Source organism: Rhododendron vialii, chromosome 12a (genome assembly GCF_030253575.1).
Source record: "Rhododendron vialii isolate Sample 1 chromosome 12a, ASM3025357v1".
Lineage (NCBI taxonomy): Eukaryota > Viridiplantae > Streptophyta > Magnoliopsida > Ericales > Ericaceae > Rhododendron > Rhododendron vialii.
Window position 1 is genome coordinate 9,031,413 of NC_080568.1, and position 18,283 is coordinate 9,049,695.

The 18,283-nt window shown below is 36.6% G+C and overlaps 2 protein-coding genes across 6 annotated transcripts; both read right to left on the bottom strand.

The window, feature by feature from the left end:
* Window positions 1-889: 889 nt before the first annotated feature.
* Window positions 890-9,874, bottom strand: LOC131310494 (F-box/FBD/LRR-repeat protein At1g13570-like). Of its 5 annotated transcripts, none has more exons than XR_009195225.1 (4): window positions 8,659-9,872; window positions 8,414-8,572; window positions 2,533-2,865; window positions 895-2,129 (listed from the first exon to the last, which is right to left on the bottom strand). XR_009195225.1 is itself a non-coding variant. In XM_058337544.1 (4 exons), exons 1-3 carry the CDS (start codon window positions 9,490-9,492, stop codon window positions 8,019-8,021), a joined length of 1,293 nt encoding a protein of 430 aa, XP_058193527.1. In that variant the 5' UTR covers window positions 9,493-9,874; the 3' UTR covers window positions 904-1,233; window positions 7,985-8,018. The 5 variants fall into 5 exon arrangements, 3 of the variants coding, with proteins under 3 accessions (XP_058193529.1, XP_058193527.1, XP_058193528.1); XR_009195224.1 differs by having other exon boundaries at window positions 904-1,233; XM_058337544.1 differs by lacking the exon at window positions 2,533-2,865 and adding an exon at window positions 7,985-8,318 and having other exon boundaries at window positions 904-1,233; window positions 8,659-9,874.
* Window positions 9,875-14,035: 4,161 nt separating this feature from the next.
* On the bottom strand, window positions 14,036-17,125 carry LOC131310495 (F-box/FBD/LRR-repeat protein At1g13570-like). Its single transcript, XM_058337548.1, has 4 exons — window positions 16,045-17,125; window positions 14,974-15,760; window positions 14,736-14,894; window positions 14,036-14,640 (listed from the first exon to the last, which is right to left on the bottom strand). Exons 1-4 carry the CDS (start codon window positions 16,071-16,073, stop codon window positions 14,335-14,337), a joined length of 1,281 nt encoding a protein of 426 aa, XP_058193531.1. The 5' UTR covers window positions 16,074-17,125; the 3' UTR covers window positions 14,036-14,334.
* Window positions 17,126-18,283: the final 1,158 nt, after the last annotated feature.

Sequence of the window (18,283 nt, forward strand, 5' to 3'; positions counted from 1 at the left end):
TTTCTCTTAATTTTTACTAGATTAAGGGTTAAATTTTTATCACTTTGTTGGTTTCAACGAGAAGAATAAAAAATAAATAAATATATAGATTAAAATTTGGAGAAAAAATTCATTTTAGACAATTGTGTTGGAAAAATCGGCCTAAACCGCTTAGGCATTAGGTGGTGGTCTGCTGCCTCAACTGGGCATAGGCGTTGAATTAGGCGCTTGGATAATTATTTGGTTGCTAGGCTAGAGAGAATGATTTCCAAGACTAGTCGAGGTGCTCTTGACCCGACACTATCAAAAAAAATATCCATCACACCACATTGAACTATATTTGCGTTCCAATTAATAGACGGTGAGAATGTTTTCCGACTCGCACGTGGATAGGTCAACAAAGGATTCAGAATATACAGATCATAATGAAACAAAGCGCAACTATGACACAAACAAAGGGAAAAATCTTTTAAGCCTCTAAAAACCTAGCTCGGTTCCATGTTAAGTTATCCACTAAATATTCTTATTCTTTATATAATATTATATGCAACAAATTCACTTTTTAAATAAACTAGAAAAACGGAACAACCCTATTAATTTTGTTCTTATTTAGAGGGCAGTTTTTTTTCTTATTTTATTGTTGTCTATAGATTTTTTTTTCTTTAATCGTTTTTAACACCTGCCCCACTACTAGCAAAGTGTTTCACATTTACACTCATACTGATACTACCTACCTGTTACAACCTAAGTCACACAATCATCGTGCAAACGTCTTTTAAAACTCAACCAAATAGCTAGAATTTATGAATGCAATGATTAAGAGCACAAGCACAGAGCAAAGATTGAGAGCATGAGCAAAGGCCATTTTGAAAGATTATGTGACTACACCTTATTGCCAACCAAATCTCACAATTTGAAGAAGCAAAAAAGTTCGAATTTTCCTTTGGATTTGGGCAAAGGAAACAGATTCATTAAACAAGAAAGATGACATATATATACAGGAGAAACAAGCATATCCACATTTCAAGAGTTCCAAAAAACAAGATAGAACCAAACATGCTAAAAACGAGAATCCACACAAACCAAATGAAAGAAACAACAACGACAACAACTCTGGGACGCAAGCTCAAGGAGGATGAAGGACCCCATCGACAGTCTGAATTCTAGCTTCAGCAGCAAAAAAACACCAAGCCATGAGCGCCACTCAGATCTGTTCATGAATGTGGGAGATGAGGCAGCATCGAAGATCCTCGGCTGAGAAACAAAAACAATACAAACTTCCTCTCAGTAACTTTCCAGTTCCTTTACAATTCTCCCCTAGACTTGGAACTTAGCATAGAACAGATGCCCATAAAAGATCATCTACCTGAAAAACGGCTTATCTTTTATTACATGGAGATGTGTACGTCCCATTTACCTTGTCTGCTTGGACCTAGAAGTCATTCGTATTTTACCTCCACATGGGAATATGTGCGCATAATTCGGCATGAACAAATTTAAAAAATAATGAATTCAAGCTCTAAGTGGTTTAAAAGATCCAAGGTAATCGCATACCACAACAATCGCTGCTTTCTCCCATAGCCATTTAACTTCTTAGCCTTCGTATTATCGATTATGTATCTGAAATATTGGCTATATTTTTATTTTATAGTTTCGGTACTTAACTTTTCATTGAGAAGAAACGAAGCCATACACATCCCAAGCAACATCAAAACTAAGCAACACAAGCTACGAAGGAAAGCCACAGAAACAAGCAGAAAAGAAGAAACCTAGCCAATTAGTTGCGAAAGACATGATGCATATATGCCTCCAGGAAATGATGCAAGCTCTCGAATCTGTAGTGGTCGGAAAGATGCATATATGTAAGGCTCTGTTGTTGAAATATTCTCCTTCACACAATAAGTGAGGAGTACGATAACAGCGCCAGTTTTCACGGGATTTGTAACCGCATGGACCATGCAATTAAAAGCGGAATCTGAAGACATTTTCAGAAGGGTCCAACTGAATCTCATGAAAGAGAGGCAAACGAAAAACAGTTTCTTACGAACCAAAGATTGTGATCAGGGTGCCAAGAAGTGATATGATAGGACAAAGACATACAGATCTCATCCAATGGATTTGAAGCTCCCTCAGATTGAGCCCGAATCAATCTGTTAAGAGTCCAACACTCAAATTCAATAGATTTAAGTCATTAGAAGCATATGAGTACTTAAATTACCCAAACAAAGATGTTGCTGTATATAACAAAAACAATGACAAACTCTCTGGCTCTCCCTCTAGCCCCCAACGCATCAACTATCTTATCTCTTCCTCTAGATAGGATTAAAAATGAGAGGAAAACATGAATTAGTTTACCGATGTGGAGTAAATATGTACTCTAGAAATGTTTATCTGTTCCTAAGAATTACTGAAAGAAGACGTTAGCTAAAAGTCAAAGTAACTAATTGTGCCTCACAAAATAAGCACACACATCTTCCTGTCTCACAATTTTGGACCAAGCAGAAAAAAAAAAAAAAAAAAAAGATCACAAAAAATTAAGCACTTGAACCAGACCTGGTCAAAAAGGACAAAATGTGTCTGTTAGACTTCAATGTACAGCTTGACGTACGAGTATCATTTCTGCTTGAGGTGATGCACGTCAAATCTTGTCAACTCTTCTAGAATCCTTAACTCATCAGCAACATTCTGTGCTTTCAGCTCAATAAGCATTGTCTCCAGCATCAGTGATTTGGCTAGCAAAAGCTTAATAAACTCCAATTCAGGCTTTGTACCCGAAAAAATTTTCATATCCGCTTTGCGAAGTTGATTCAAAGAGACATCTGAACAGCAATGCACTTCCGAAAAATCTAGAGCAACACTAATAGCAGAAGTCATATCGTGAAATGCCTGCAATTTAGAAAAAAAAACCAACGAACTGCCTTAGCATACAGATTCAGCATTTACATCATAAACCTAGAAAAGAATAAAATCTGTCACTACTTACATGAATAGTAATTTTTTCCAAGTTCGGGGAACTTCTAATTAAGCAAATAAGAACGGAGACCTCATCTCGTTCCTCAAAAGAAATATCATACAACACATAGCTTTAAGGTTGTTCAAAGTAGTTGGAAGCCTCGTTGGTACACCACATGCAGCTATGCCCTAGAAGCCAAAGAAAAACACCAAGAAAATCAAAGAATATTAAAGTAAAAAAACAAACAAGTACGGCTTGCTGAGCTAATCTTACCTTAACATAATGGACGTCCAATTCCAGAAACTCAATGACAGGTATACTTTCAAGAAGCATGACGGAGCTACATATTTCTTCTCCATTTTGTGTTCCTTCAAAATATAGTGAGATGTCTGTGATATGAGAAGTATTTGTGAAACGAATAGATCTTATATGGCCCTCATAGTGTACAGATTTAAGATTAGGACCAATAACTTCAAGGGAATCTAAACTGGTGCATCTATAAAGTGTGAGCTGTTCAAGTACTGGGCACCTGGAGATCAGACTTGAAAGATCAGCAATTACAATGTTGGAAAGACTGAGGGAAAGGAGCCTGGTAAATCCTTGAAATCCAGGAGGAGGTTTAAGCATGCAAGAATGGAGATCCAAATGCTTTAGTTGTAAACAAGAATATAGCGATGACGGCAACTTATAAGAAGCCCCCTTCCAAATGTGAATGGTTAAGTCCTGGATTCCATTGTTTGAAACATGAAGTATCCACTGGTCGATCTCAGAACAGCTTTCCAGTCCAGCTAAAGAGAGTGCAAACTTGATTATTGGTCCACGGTGAAGAAACAGGACTTTATAAATAATCATCAAAAGTTTAGCATGTGTTGCTTTCTTCAAATCTCTGTAGAACATCTCATCAAATACCAGTTGAGGAAGCTTCACCCACACATATCTCCATTTCCTTGACAAAAGACTTGTCCTCACTGCATCTTGTATCGGCAAACACATTAAGATTTTATCAAGTACATTGCCGGGAAGATGACTGAAGTTGAGTCACACATTTTCCTTTTTGTCCCGGTTATTCTTGAATTACCCTTTTTCTTCATGGTGCCAACAACCGAATCAAAGAATCAAGCCACCCTACATGTTATGCCCATAACATGACCTGGCATAAATAAAAGAACATAAAGGAGTAGCCGTGTATCACATCTCCTGCTGTAACATCCCATTAACCCGCAATTGCAACAGAAATAAACCACTGGAAACATCAAGAGCAACATTTCCCTAATCTTTGAGTTTGACTTATAAAAAAACACAAGAATAAGGGTTAGAGATTGGACTTTCTCTGACACACACAATCTACTACGACAGTTAGGGCTGACGAGAAAGCCAAGCAATTAGTTTTTCAAGCTTGAGTTGAATATATAACGAGCTTGGAAACATGTTTAAGCTTATTTAAAAGACAAGTCGATCTTGAAGGAGCTTTAATCAAACCAATCTAGAGTAACTTTTTTCTATACATCATAGGCCAAATGAGCCGAGTAGTAGATTGATCGAACTTGGTTTGAAAGTTTAACAAGCCTCAAAATGGTTTGTTCATGTAACAAATTGGTAGGGCCCCTCAAGCCTCTTGGACTTGCGACAGGTCTATGAGAATGATTTCGTTCACCCTCCCTCTAATTGGTGGAAATAGTATAGGGTTTACTGGATCTATACACTTTTTAGTAATGATGAGATTAGTTGTGGTGGGACCCACACTTTTTAGTAATGATGAGATTAGTTGTGGTGGGACCCACACTTTTTCACAGATAATGACAAGGAGGGTAACATTCAACAAAATCATTCTCCAGGTCTACCATTCAAAAATCAGGTCAGAATTTTGTACTCAACTATATCAGTCGTTTCATGAGGGTTTTTTCCGAGGTTTGGGTTGCGCAGTCGAGTCCAATTGTGGCTCGGCTGTAGGGCTGTTCCTCGGTTATAAAAAAAAATGAGGGTTTTTTCCCCAATTTTGCAACAAATCGATGGGTCTTTTTTTTCAAGCCAACATTTGACCAAAACAATGAAGCAGACTGAGAAGGCTGAGGAGAAGAGTCACAAGAAAAAGGGGCTCCGATTGTCTGGCTCAAATTTGTATGCCTAAAAATCATTTCGCCGACCAAATGGGGGTTTTTGTATCACTAGCAGTCTAGCACTATGAATAAGAGCTAAAAATCGAGCTCCTCAATCCCACAATCAAACTATACAAGTAATGAATTCAGATATCAGAGAAGAAATCGACTTCGTAACTTGTTTATCTCTCATAATTCTTAGCAAAAAATTATACATGTTGAGCAACGTTCGCAAAGTGCCACTCAAAGGAAACTAGTCACAGAATATAACACTGAGAGGCATCAAGGCTATAAAGGAGGTTCCGGAATTCACTTCCAACAATGATGTCCCCGATTATGCCGACTCAGGTTAGGTTTGTTTGTTCTGGTGGAGAGCTTCCATGGAAAATAGTGAAAAAATTAACTCCAAGTAGGGGTGTAAACGAGCCGAGCCAAGCTTCGGATTGCTCGAGCTCTGCTCGTTTACTAAATGTCCTTGAAACTCGAGCTCGAGCTCGGCTCGTTTGTGAATGAGCTGAGCCCTTAACAAGCCGAGCCTAGCTAATTTACTTAACGAGCTTCTTTAAACGAACCTTCATGGAGAAGCATAGCCACATTTACCTTGTCTGCTTGGACCTAGAAGTCATGCATATTTAACCTCCCCATGGAAATATGTGTGCGTAATTTGGTATGAACAAATTTCAAAAATAATGAATTCAAGTTCTAAGTGGTTTAAAAGATCCAAGGTAATCGCATACCACAACAATCGCTGCTTTCTCTGTTAGATTTCTTGGAGGGTTCCAACCTAAAATCAATTGGCAATAGGTGGAGTAACCTTTAGAATATATTAACCAAGTTTGGATGGCTTAGATGAGCAATGTGAGATTAAGTCTAACACTCCCCCTCACATGCAGCCCGGATGCACGTGGAGGTATGAATTGAAAAAATAAGAGATTTGACTCGGGCGACCCCTCACGTGCAGCCCGGATGCACGTGGAGGTATGAATTGATGAGTTGAGGCGATTGACTCGGGCGATAGAGACTTGACCACGCGAGGTGAGGCCACCGAAGACCTAGCTCTGATACCATGTTAGATTTCTTGGAGGGTTCCAACCTAAAACCAATTGGCAATAGGTGGAGTAGCCTCTAGATTTTATTAACCAAGCTTGGGTGGCTTAATTGAGCAATATGGGACAAGTTTTAACACTCCCCCTCACGTGTAGTCCGGATGCACGTGGAGGTACAAATTGAGGAAACTAGGAGATTTTTTACTCGGGCGACCCCTCACATGCAGCCCGGATGCACGTGGAGGTATTAATTGATAAGGTGAGATGATTTACTCGGGCGATTGAGACTTGACCACACGATGTGAGGCCACCCAAAACCTAACTCTGATACCATGTTAGACTTAATCTCACATTGCTCAACTAAGCCATCCAAATTTGGTTAATATAATCTAGAGGTTACTCCACCTATTGCCAATTGGTTTTAGGTTGGAAACCTCCAAGAAATCTAACATGGTATCAGAGCTAGGTCTTCGGTGGCCTCATCTCGCGTGGTCAAGTCTCTATCGCCCGAGTCAATCGCCTCAACTCATCAATTCATACCTCCACGTGCATCCGGGCTGCACGTGAGGGGTCGCCCGAGTCAAATCTCTTATTTCTTCAATTCATACCTCCACGTGCATCCGGGCTGCACGTGAGGGGGAGTGTTAGACTTAATCTCACATTGCTCATCTACGCCATTCAAACTTGGTTAATTTATTCTTGGAGGGTTCCAACCTAAAACCAATTGGCAATAGGTGGAGTAGCCTCTAGATTTTGTTAACCAAGCTTGGGTGGCTTAATTGAGCAATATGGGACAAGTTTTAACATTCTTCCATAGCCTCTTAACTTCTCAGCATTTGTATTATCAAATATGTATCTATTATTTTATTTTTTTGGTACTTCACTTTTCATTGAAAAAAACCAAGCCAATCAGAACCCAAGGTGCATAACCCTAAAAACTAAGCAACACAAGCTACATCAAACTAGCTAGGGAAAAAAAAAAAGGAAAAAAAACTGAAGGAAAGCCACAGAACCAAGCAGAAAAGGAGAAACCTATCCACAACTACAACTTCCACTACACAAGCCAATTAGTTGCAAAAGACAATAGGAGGAATACGTCAACTGACATAGATCAATCTATTCTCATCTCTCTTCTTCACATGCCTCCAAGAAATGATGCAAGCTCTCAAATCTGTATTGATCGAAAAGATCAGTTTAAGTGAAATATTCTCCTTCACACCATAAAATTTAAGTTAGGAGTACGATAACAGCGCCAGTGTTCACGAGATTTCTAATCGCACGGACCATGCAATTTAAAAGTGGAATCTGAAGCCATTTTCAGAAGGGTCCAACTGAATCTCATGAAAGAGAGGCAAACAAAAAACAGTTTCTTACGAACCTAAGATTGTGATCAGGGTGCCAAGAAGTGATATGATAGGGCAAAGACAATACAGATCTCATCCAATGGATTTGGAGCTACCTCAGATTGAGCCCGAATCAATCTGTTAATAAGAGTCCAACACTCAAATTCAATAGATATAAGTCATTAGAAGCATATGAGTACTTAAAATTACGCAAACAAAGATAATATGTTGCAGTATGTAACAAAAACAATGACATGCTCTCTGGCTCTCCCTCGAGCCCCCAACTCTTCAACTATCTTATCTCTTCCTCTAGATAGGATTAAAAATGAGAGGGAAAAATTAATTAGTTTACAGATGTGGAGTAAATATATATGTACTCTAGAAATGTTTATCTGTTCCCTAAAAATTATGGAAAGAAGACGTTAACTAAAAGTCTAAAAGTAACTAGTTGTGCCTCACAAAATAAGCACACACATCTTCCTGTCTCACAATTTTGGACCAAGCAGACAAGACAGCCAAAAAATAATAATAATAAAGATCATAAAAAATTAAGCACTTGAACCAGACCTGGTCAAAAAGGACATAATGTGTCTGTTGGACTTCAATTTACAGCTTGATGTACGAGTATCATTTCTGCTTGAGGTGATGCACGTCGAAATCTTGTCAATTCTTCTAGAATCCTCAACTCATCAGCAACATTCTGTGCTTTCAGCTCAATAAGCATCGTCTCCAGCATCAGTGATTTGGCTAGCAAAAGCTTAATAAACTCCAATTCAAGCTTTGTGCCCGAGACATTTTTCATATCCACTTTGCGAAGTAGATTCAAAGAGACATCTGAACAGCCATGCATTTCCGAAAAATCTAGATCAACACTAATAGCAAAAGTCGCAATGGGAAATGCCTGGAATTAGAAAAAAGAACAGCGAACTGCCTTAGCTTACAGATTCAGAATCTCCATCATAAACAAAGAAAAGAAAAAAATATGTCACTACTTACGTGAATAGTAATTTTTTCCAAGTTCGGGGAACTTCTAATTAAGCAAATAAGAACGGAGACCTCATCTCGTTCATCAAAACAAATATCATATAACACAATCTTTTTAAGGTTGTTCAAAGTAGTTGGAAGCCTCGTTGGTACACCACATGCAGCTATGCCCTAGAAGCCAAAGAAAAACACCAAGAAAATAAAAGAATATGAAAGTAGAAAAAACAAACAAGTATGGATTGCTGAGCTATTCTTACCTTAACATAACGGAAGTCCAATTCCAGAAACTCAATGACAGGTATACTGTCAAGAAGCACGACAGAGCTAGATATTTCTTCTCCATCTTTCGCTCCTTTCAAATATAGTGAGACGTTTGCGAGATGAGAAGTATTTGTGAAACAAATAGATCTTATATGGCTAAAACAACATACAGATTTAAGATTAGGACCAATTACTTCAACGGAATTTAAACTGGTGGAGTTATTAAGTGTCAGCTGTTCGAGTAATGGGCAACTGGAGATCAGACTTGACAGTACGTCATCAGCAATTACAACTTCATCAAGATTGAGAGAAAGGAGCCTGGTAAACCCTTCAAATCCAGGAGGAGGTTTAAGCATACAAGAACGGAGACTCAAATGCTTGAGTAGCGAACACGTATATAGCGATGATGGCAACTTATAAAGTTCCCCGTTCCAAATGCGAAGGGTGAAGTCCTGGATATCATTGTTTGAAACATAAAGTATCCACTGGTCGATCTCAGAACAGCTTTCCAGTCCATCTAACGAGAGTGCAAACTTGATTATTGGTCCACGGTGAAGAAACATAACTTTATAAATAATCATCAAAAGTTTAGCATGCATCGTTTCTTTCAAATCTCTGTAGAACATCTCATCAAATACCAGTTGAGGAAGCTTCACCCACACATATCTCCATTCCCGTGACAAAAGACTTGTCCTCACTGCATCTTGTATCGGCAAACACATTAAGATTTTATCAAGTACATTGCCTGGAAGATGACTAATTATGTCTGAAGTCGAGTCAGGCATTTTCTTTTTTGACCCGGTTATTCTTGAACTACCCTTTTTCCTCATGGTGCTAACAACCGAATCAAAGAATCAGGCCACCCTAGATGTTATCCCCATAACATGACCTGGCATAAATAAATGAATAATAAGGAGTAGCCGTGTATCACATCTCCTGCTGTAACATCCCATTAACCCACAATTGCAACAGAAATAAAGCACAGGAAACATCAAGAGCAACATTTCCCTAATCTTTGAGTTTGACTTATAAAAAAAATACAAGAATAAGGGTTGGAGATTGGGCATGCTCAGACACACACAATCTACTACGACAGTTAGGGTTGGTGAGAAAGCCGAGAGATTAGTTTTCCAATCTTGAGTTGAATATTTAACGAGCTTGGAAACATGTTTAAGCTTGTTTAAAAGACAAGTCGATCTTGAAGGAGCTTCAATCGAGCCGATTTAAAGTAACTTGAATTTTCTATACATCATAGGCCAAATGAGCGGAGTAGTAGATTGGTTGAACTTGGTTTGAAAGTTTAACAAGCCTCAAAATGGTTTGTTTATGTAACAAATTGGTAGGGCCTTTTCACAAATGAACGAGCTCAAACCCGAGTAGTTTGGTTCGTTTAGAGACGGTAATGTTTTAAAATGGTTTCCCCCCAATCAGCAACTGGTTGACAGTATTGTTTCCGCAAATCCTACATTAAGTAATTTAAGTTACTGTGATTAACGCTACGAGCTTGTAAACTTATTTGTCCATAACTTATTTCGGTATTTTTTTTATTTTCCATAACTTTTTGGTTAGCTTTCTGTCGTAATTTTTAGAGTTTATCGTTCATCTCGACGAGAAAAATCGAAAAATACATAAAAACATAGACCGATGTTTAAAAAAATTCATATAAGACACACTTTAGATAACAAAAAAAAAAAGAAGAGAGAGAGAGTTGTTTGATACTTTTTTGCCTCTATTGTACTTTTTTTTAACATAAGTTTTTACTTTATAAACTCTTCTCGTCGAGACGATTGATTAATACAAATAATGTAACACAAGTGTAACAAAAATTCAAAAAAAACAAACAAAACACACGAAACAAAGAAAAAAAATAAGTTTATGAGAATTCATATTCACATAAAACGAAAATATAAAAGCAAAATTCGTTTCAAGACTCACACGGGGTGCGCGCTCTTCGACTTGCTAATGGCAATTCTTTTTGCTCCTCTGCTGTGCTACTTCCGAACCCTGGTTAAACAATGAAGAAGAGTTCAACGTTTTTTAAGGCTCGTTTTAAGTAAGGGAGCGGTGGCGAACAGGGCCGTTTTAGTTTTTTGGGTATTTTTTATTTTGTTTTTGGTGATAATTTTGTCCTTATTCAAAAAGTTATGTACTGTATTTGTTAGTTTTTTATTAAAATTTTATGAATTATTTATTCGTAATTTTTTTTAGTTTTTTGAGTTTTATCTTGGATGCTGCAAACAATATTTGGTTAAAAATTATAATTTCTTACTTTTTCGATTCATCTTGACGAGACGAACCAATAATTCATAAAAATTTGACACCAAACTAACAAAGGCTTGACATTTTTTGAATAAAGACAAAACTTAAAAATTCAAAAAAGCTCCAAAAAAAGCTAAGGAAAATGACATTGGGATATTAAAATGAACCCTAAGCAATTAAGCTAAGACACACCTCTAAGTAATTGGTTTGTCTAAATGAGAAGAATCAAAAAAGTAGAAAATTGTGATACAAACTCAACCTTTTTTAATAAAGCCAAAAAAATGACTTTTTGACTTATTTTCGTCCATAAATGCAAAAAAAATAAGTTTGGACTACAATTCTTTACTTTTTTGATTTATTTCTTCAAGACGAATTAATAATTCACAAAAATTGCCATGAGACTAACAAATGCAAAAAAAAAAAAATGAAATAAAGACAAAAAATAAGCCAAGTAACTTATTTAGCCAAAACACCCACATATACTTTCTAACTTACAAGCTAATCACAGGCGGCTCCACCATATGTTAATGGATTCAAGCGAACCTGGGTTTTGTATTATTTTTTGAATAATTCAATAATTATTTTATATTCCTGGCACTTAATAATTTATCAGTAGCCAAAATAATTAAAATTTTAACTTTGTCAGTAAATGGATAATATAACCCAAAAAATAAAAAAATAAACCAAGTTCAATAAATTTCCAATCAAAATATATATCCTATGTAGAATTTTTTTTATAAGAAATCCTATGTAGAATTTGGTATTCAAATTTTCATTTTTGAGTCTTTTAATCATTATCCAAGCCACAAGGGAGAGTGGCCAATGCTATGATCGCAAAAGCTCTTCATGTCGGAATTTAAGGAGGCACTTGCTTAGATTCATTTACGAGTAGGACAAAGTCTAAATTAATTTTACTTTTTTTTCTCCATAAAACATATATATATATATATATATATATATGTGTGTGTGTGTGTGTGTGTGTGTGTGTGTGTCCCCTTCCTACGAGGGTGTCCTCATTTTAAATAAAATGCGGACGTTCCCTTTTCTTATCAAATTTCGATGATCCGAGCCGCTCAATGTGTTCAGAACGTGATTTTAAAGATATCCGCAAGAAATCAACAAAAAAAAATGACTGGAAAGGGCTTGATTTGAGCAATTATTATTTGAACCATTCGATAAAATACAAACAAAAACTGCTCAGATCAAGCCCTTTCTGGTATTTTTTTTCTTTTGCTAATTTCTCGCGGGTACCCTTAAAATCATGTTCTGAAAATATTGAGCGGCTCGGATCATCGCAAATTGGTCGGAAAATGGACGTTCTTAACTTAATAAGTTAAGGGTGCCCTTATTGGAAGTTGTGTGTGTGTGTGTGTGAGAGAGAGAGAGAGAGAGAGAGAGAGAGTGTGTGTGTGTGTGTGTATATATCCGCATTTAACTAAGTTATAGGGCGCTCTTAGTGGAAGCTCCCCGTATATACATCTGTTGAAAAGGGCATTATCGTCAACAAAATACCAATTGGCAATTATTTAGCCCTTTTTTTTTTACAAACAAGAGCATCCCATTTATATTAAAACTAAAAGAGTACAACAACAATAGAAAATACTACAACAAAGGATCCAAAAGATCTGAACAAAAAAGGAAAAAAACAATAAGTAACAAATAAAGATCACGCCAAAATTTGATGGAGACCACTGGTCCACTCGTGGATGTAGCTAGAGGAAGATGGAAGAATCCCACTGGCAGCTAAAGCTCAACGTCCCTTCATCCCGCTTCAGTCGCAGCTGCTAGGCTAGATGTTCTAACGGTTCCCCAACGAAAAGGGTGCAACTAATGAAGGCTAGTAGATGGAGGGAAGATGATAAAAAGTATTTTAGACGAGGAATCTTTAATGATAAAGTTCGACAGATAGATGAGGGGGCGTCCGAGATATTTACCCACAAAAATGTCTCAAAATTTTACTCACTCTGTTCCAAAATTTTGGTTCTTTTTGGGAGTGCATGTCATTTTTCAATTAATTATATCTTTCAATTTATAATCTTTTAGGTGATTTTAAAAACTTTGCGTATAGTAGCTAATTGAGATTTATCAAATAAGATTCATATTTCATATTAAAAAATATTATAAATTAGAAGATATAACCAATCTTTTGAGACTTCTAAAAAAGGAAAGAGAACCAAGAATTTCGGATGAAAATCCCAAAGCTAAGGCTACCTATGGCTATGTGGTGCCCACTCTGAAATCCTGCATAAATGCTTTAGGTTCATAAACTTCAAAGAAATGTTTTGAGTTTTCTTCAAAAAATCAGCTTAATCTAATAACCGGTAAGTGTATGATCAAATCTTCTAATTTTTATTCCGAATATAGATCCTCAAAGTATCGTTGCTAATAGTATCATTCACTTTCAAGGGAATTTTCGAGAAAGCTTTATGGGGTCGATAGAATTTCCGTTTTAACTTAGGTTATACTTGAGTGTAATGGTTGAATATTATCTTACAAGTAAAATAAGTACTCCCTCCGTCCCAAAATCTTTGGTCTTTTTCGATATTCGCACCGTCTTTTAAACTCTTAGATCTAATTAAGAACTATTAAATAAGATTCATATTACATATTTTTAAATATTCATAGTGGAATATATAGTTTAAAGAACGGTGCGAATATCGAAAAAGTCCAAAGATTTTGGTACAGAGGTAGTATATGTAAGATAATGTTTGAAATCTAGACTGTTGAAGAAACTTTGAACGACCTAAATTATACACTGCAATTGAAGCGCCCAACAGGATCCCCATTCTGTGGGAATCCCCCAGTAGTTCAATGATTGCAATACGGGCAAATCCACTAATTGTTACTCCATTTGTTGATGCCAAAAAAATGGCAATGCCGATGGTTACCGGTATTTATTCAACATCATCCAAGCCATTTTGATATGCAATTAAAAATCCAAACATTAATATCGAATCGACATTGTGCCAAATGACACCAATCCGGTGCGATAAAATAGTTATTTTTTTGGCTTTTGAAGCTAAAAAAAGACTTTGGGCAAATCCATTTTGGCACAACGGGTAGACTCTCTAAAAAGCTACTATAATATAGTTCCAAATGCCAAAAGAGAGATCAAAAAAGAAAATTGCTCAACAATTGCACAAAATTCATCTACATTACTCATGGGCGGATGAGAAGCAAATGACATGAGAAGCAAATTGCAAAAGTACGATTAAAGCGAAGTTTCTTCTCATCACGTGCAATAATCCACTCTGAGATTATCAAGAAGACAGAGGCAACCTTAAAAGGTGGTTTACTTGCAAAAAATTAAGAAAAACAAAAAAAAGCAGCAGCAAAAATTCGTTGCCCATTTCACAATTTACCTATACTACAATCTTTGGAGATACTCCTGAAACTATCAGGATCAGACACACTTAAACTGCGTCTGATGGTGTCACATCGAAAATGAGTTCTGCTTTTGAAGATGCCCTTGGAAATCGAGTCAACTCTTTTAGAGTTGCAAATCCTTTATCGGCGGACATTTCGTGCTCGTGCAATATTACCATCTTCTCGAGTACCGTTGAATTTGCCAAGAGAAACTTAACAAAGTGCATTTCAGGCTCTGCACCAGAAAAATGGCGGATCTTCACTTTTTGAAGATGGTTCAGTGAAAATTTTGAGAAATCTTGCGCTTGCAAAAAATCCACAACAGGATCCTGGACTGGGGTGATATTCAATATCTAGGGGCGAAAAGACAGAGGAATAGCATCATTAGAAAATTCCAAAATATAAGAGTAAGGATAACCGGGAAAAAGGGACTTTTGCAATAACTCACACTGGTTTGAAGTTTATGTAGGTTTGGCGAGCTTCTAAGTAAGCAAAGAGCCCATGAGACATGATCCAGATTAGAATAACAAACATCAGATAAAGCCAGAGCTTTGAGTTGGTTCAAAGTACTTGGAAGTCTCTCAGGAACATTTTCGGCAAAAAATGACTTGAAGCAAGTATGGCAAAAAGAGTTAGAAGCATGATCAACAAACCTTGTCAATTTCTATGACGTGAAGGTTTCTTACCTCCAAAAAGGAGCTATCCAAGTGCATGTCCTCAATAGCAGGTAAAGAATGGAAAAACTTCACCCAGTTGGAGTCTGTTTCTTCCCAAGAAAGCAAAGAAACTGAAATTTCCGCAAGGAGGGCTGTATTTCCGAGAGAGAGTGATTCAAAGGTGCCCATAAATTCAAAATATTTGAGATTAGGGGCACTGATTTCCAGGGAGTCAAAATCGCTACAGTGACGCAAACTCAATCGTTCTAGCAGGGGGCAAGTAGAGATGAACAGTTCACACATTTCAGAAGAAATATTAACATAAAGGAAATTAAGGTTAACAAGCCTGCTAAATCCCTTGAATGTAGGTGGTAATTTGAGTACACAATTAGCGAGTTTCAAACTCTTCATTTTCAGAAATGAATAGAAGTGATAAGGAATTTCATAGGATGGGCCACCGTGAAAAAGAAGAGTGAAGTCCTCGATATGTTTTGTTGACAGGATAAAGATCCAATTATTGACATCAAGACAGCATTGAAAGGGAAGATACCAAAACTTGAACTTAATTAATGGCCCTTGATGAAACAATAAAACTCGGGAAATAACTGCCTTGATTTTTTCGTTGTCCCACCCTTTTAGGAAGAACTGGTGAGTAAATACCAGTTGTGGACGCGTTACCCATTTGTACCTCCATTCCCTTGACAAGACACTTGTCCTCACTGCATCCCTCAATGGCAAGTCCTTGAGAATATGTTCAGTGACATTACTTGGCAGATTACTGATTATATCTGTAGTAGATCTCTTATTCCCCTTCATTCTGCAACTTTATGAAATTTGAAGGAAATTAAAATCACGTAATGCAATTGCATCCCATGCAGATTAGAACTACAATTCAGTGCATCAATCAAAAGGCAAGGAATAAGGATACATGAAAAAACAAAAAGAAGGTGTTATTGTGTCAATTAGCACCCTTAAAAGAAAGGAAAGAAAAAGTTCTAAGCCAATCATGTCATTCACTTTGTGGAATTGGGTCTATTAGTTCAGAACAGTAAGACAGGGCATTCAAGACTTACATCGACATATTCGATAACCATCTTTTACCTATGATTAATCTGATTATTCAGCTCCATTTTGCTTTATTACGTAGTTGGGGCACAATCAGAGCAGGCTTTTCGGCTAAAGTTTGCACAAACCTAAGTTAAACTAATCTTTCAGACCGTACAAGCATTTACTAGAATATGTTAACCACACCAATAAAGAACATTGAAACCGTTTGATGTGCTTCATAAAATAACACCAAGTTGTAAGTCTGTTATCTTTCAAACTCTATTTTTTACTATTTGAACCTCAATCCGAAGAGATTGAAAAAGTTTGCATCACCAACATATGAGCCTTTATTTTTTCTAGTCACATGGTGAAAGAATCTACACTACCCCACTCCCATAGTCCCATCCCAACCCAACCATCATCAGGGAAATCAACATCTCTCCATGGGACTTGAAACCACAAGGTGACAACCTAATCGTACTAACAACAATCCCTTTGGATGGTGAGAAATGGGTGAGAAAGGAAAAGAAAAGAAAGAGAATTCCTTTCACTTATTTGGATACCTAAAAGAGATGAGAAATAGTAGTTCAAAGGATAAGAACTAAAAAAAGAGGAAAACTATTACAGCCCCTTTGGATTGAGTGGTCTCTTAGAAAAGAAAGGGTTATGTTTTCTCATGAAATCTCATAATTTTTAATGAGAAATGGTGAGAAACAAAATCAGCCTTGCATTTGCACACAATCCCAGTCATTTCTCACCTATTTATCCAAACAAGGGGTGAGATTTCTTTTCTTTTCTCACCAAACCCTCAATCCAAAGGGGCTGTTTTGCTTGTTCATTTTATTTCTCACCAAAACCTATACAGCCCTTTTCATTTACCTCCCTTTCAACCCCAAGGCTGTAACTACAGCTACACAAGCTCGGGGCACTTGACCCAAAAACTAATTAAGGTTTATGACACGAATTACTGATTATGTTATGGGTTTTGAAGGGTAATAATGATGAACAAGAAGAGCAGCGAGAAGAATAAATGCACAGAGACATAAATGCGTTTAGTCTACAACGGAGAAAACGACCAGCAATCTGAATCATGACAAATTAATGGAAAGGTTCTGTTTGAAATGTAAACGAAAGGGATATTTATACCTGATTGCGTAATCTGGTAACAAAGTATGATTAGTAGAAAAGAGAAAATGCCCCTTTTCGGCTACGACAATTAGGGTTCTCTTTTTCGTCGGGTTCTTTACTGCGCTCTCTCTCTCCAGTCTCCACAGTAAACGAGTTAACTCAACTTTTCGGGATCCAGCCGGAGCCCCCACTAAGCCTCCCCTAAGTCTATGTTTGGATTGGTGTTGAAATTATTTTTACAAAATGGCAGAGGTAATAAATAGATAGAGATAGAGAAAGAAATGTAAGAAGTAGGAAAAATTAAGAAGGAACTTTTTGAATTTTTCCTTATTCAAATTTTGTTGTGAGTTTTGCGGCAAACTTCAGTATATTATTGGAAAGTCAATTTTTTTTTTACTTTAACCCAAATATTTTGAAAAATATCCACTTTTAAGCTAAATTTTTTCATTTTTTGCACTTTTTTAGCTTAAAAGATGTATTTCTCAAAATATTTGGATAAAAATAAATAAAAATTTACTTTAATAATCAACAAAAATTTGGCTCAAAATTAACGATTGCGGTTCTTTTGAATAAGAACAAAATTACTAATAAATCTTAAAAGTTAACCGAAACTCAACCTTAGAGTGAGTTTGTTTAAAAGGTATTTTTGGTTAAAAATATCCATTAATTAAGATAACTCATTTTCTTTAATTTTGTTATCTAAATGGTATTTTTGGTGGAAACAAGTGGTATTTTGGCATTAATTTGAAGACAAAAAGCATTGCATGATCGAATTGGTTAAATTGAAAGACTTTACGCCTATTTGGTAAAATGTTATATCAATGTTACACCTATTAGTAAAATATTATGTCTCTCAGTGGTAAATATTATTGGTGCATATCGTATGCTAGGTGTACACCATAGCCGTTCCCAAAATACCATTCACATCGGAATACCACACTTCTCTATGCTATGTCCTCTTTTTCTTTTTTCTTGAAAACCGAATTCACTTCTATACATCGATCCAGTTCAAATCCCTTGTGACTTGTATTTCCATCTTGCAATCCGATCGCCGCAAGACCCACTTTTCTTGATAAACCTAAACGTAAGCATCATAGTACAATGATTATTTTGCAAAATTGAGCAGCAATTGGTTTTTTGCCGGAGAGTCGGAGGTAGATCTGAT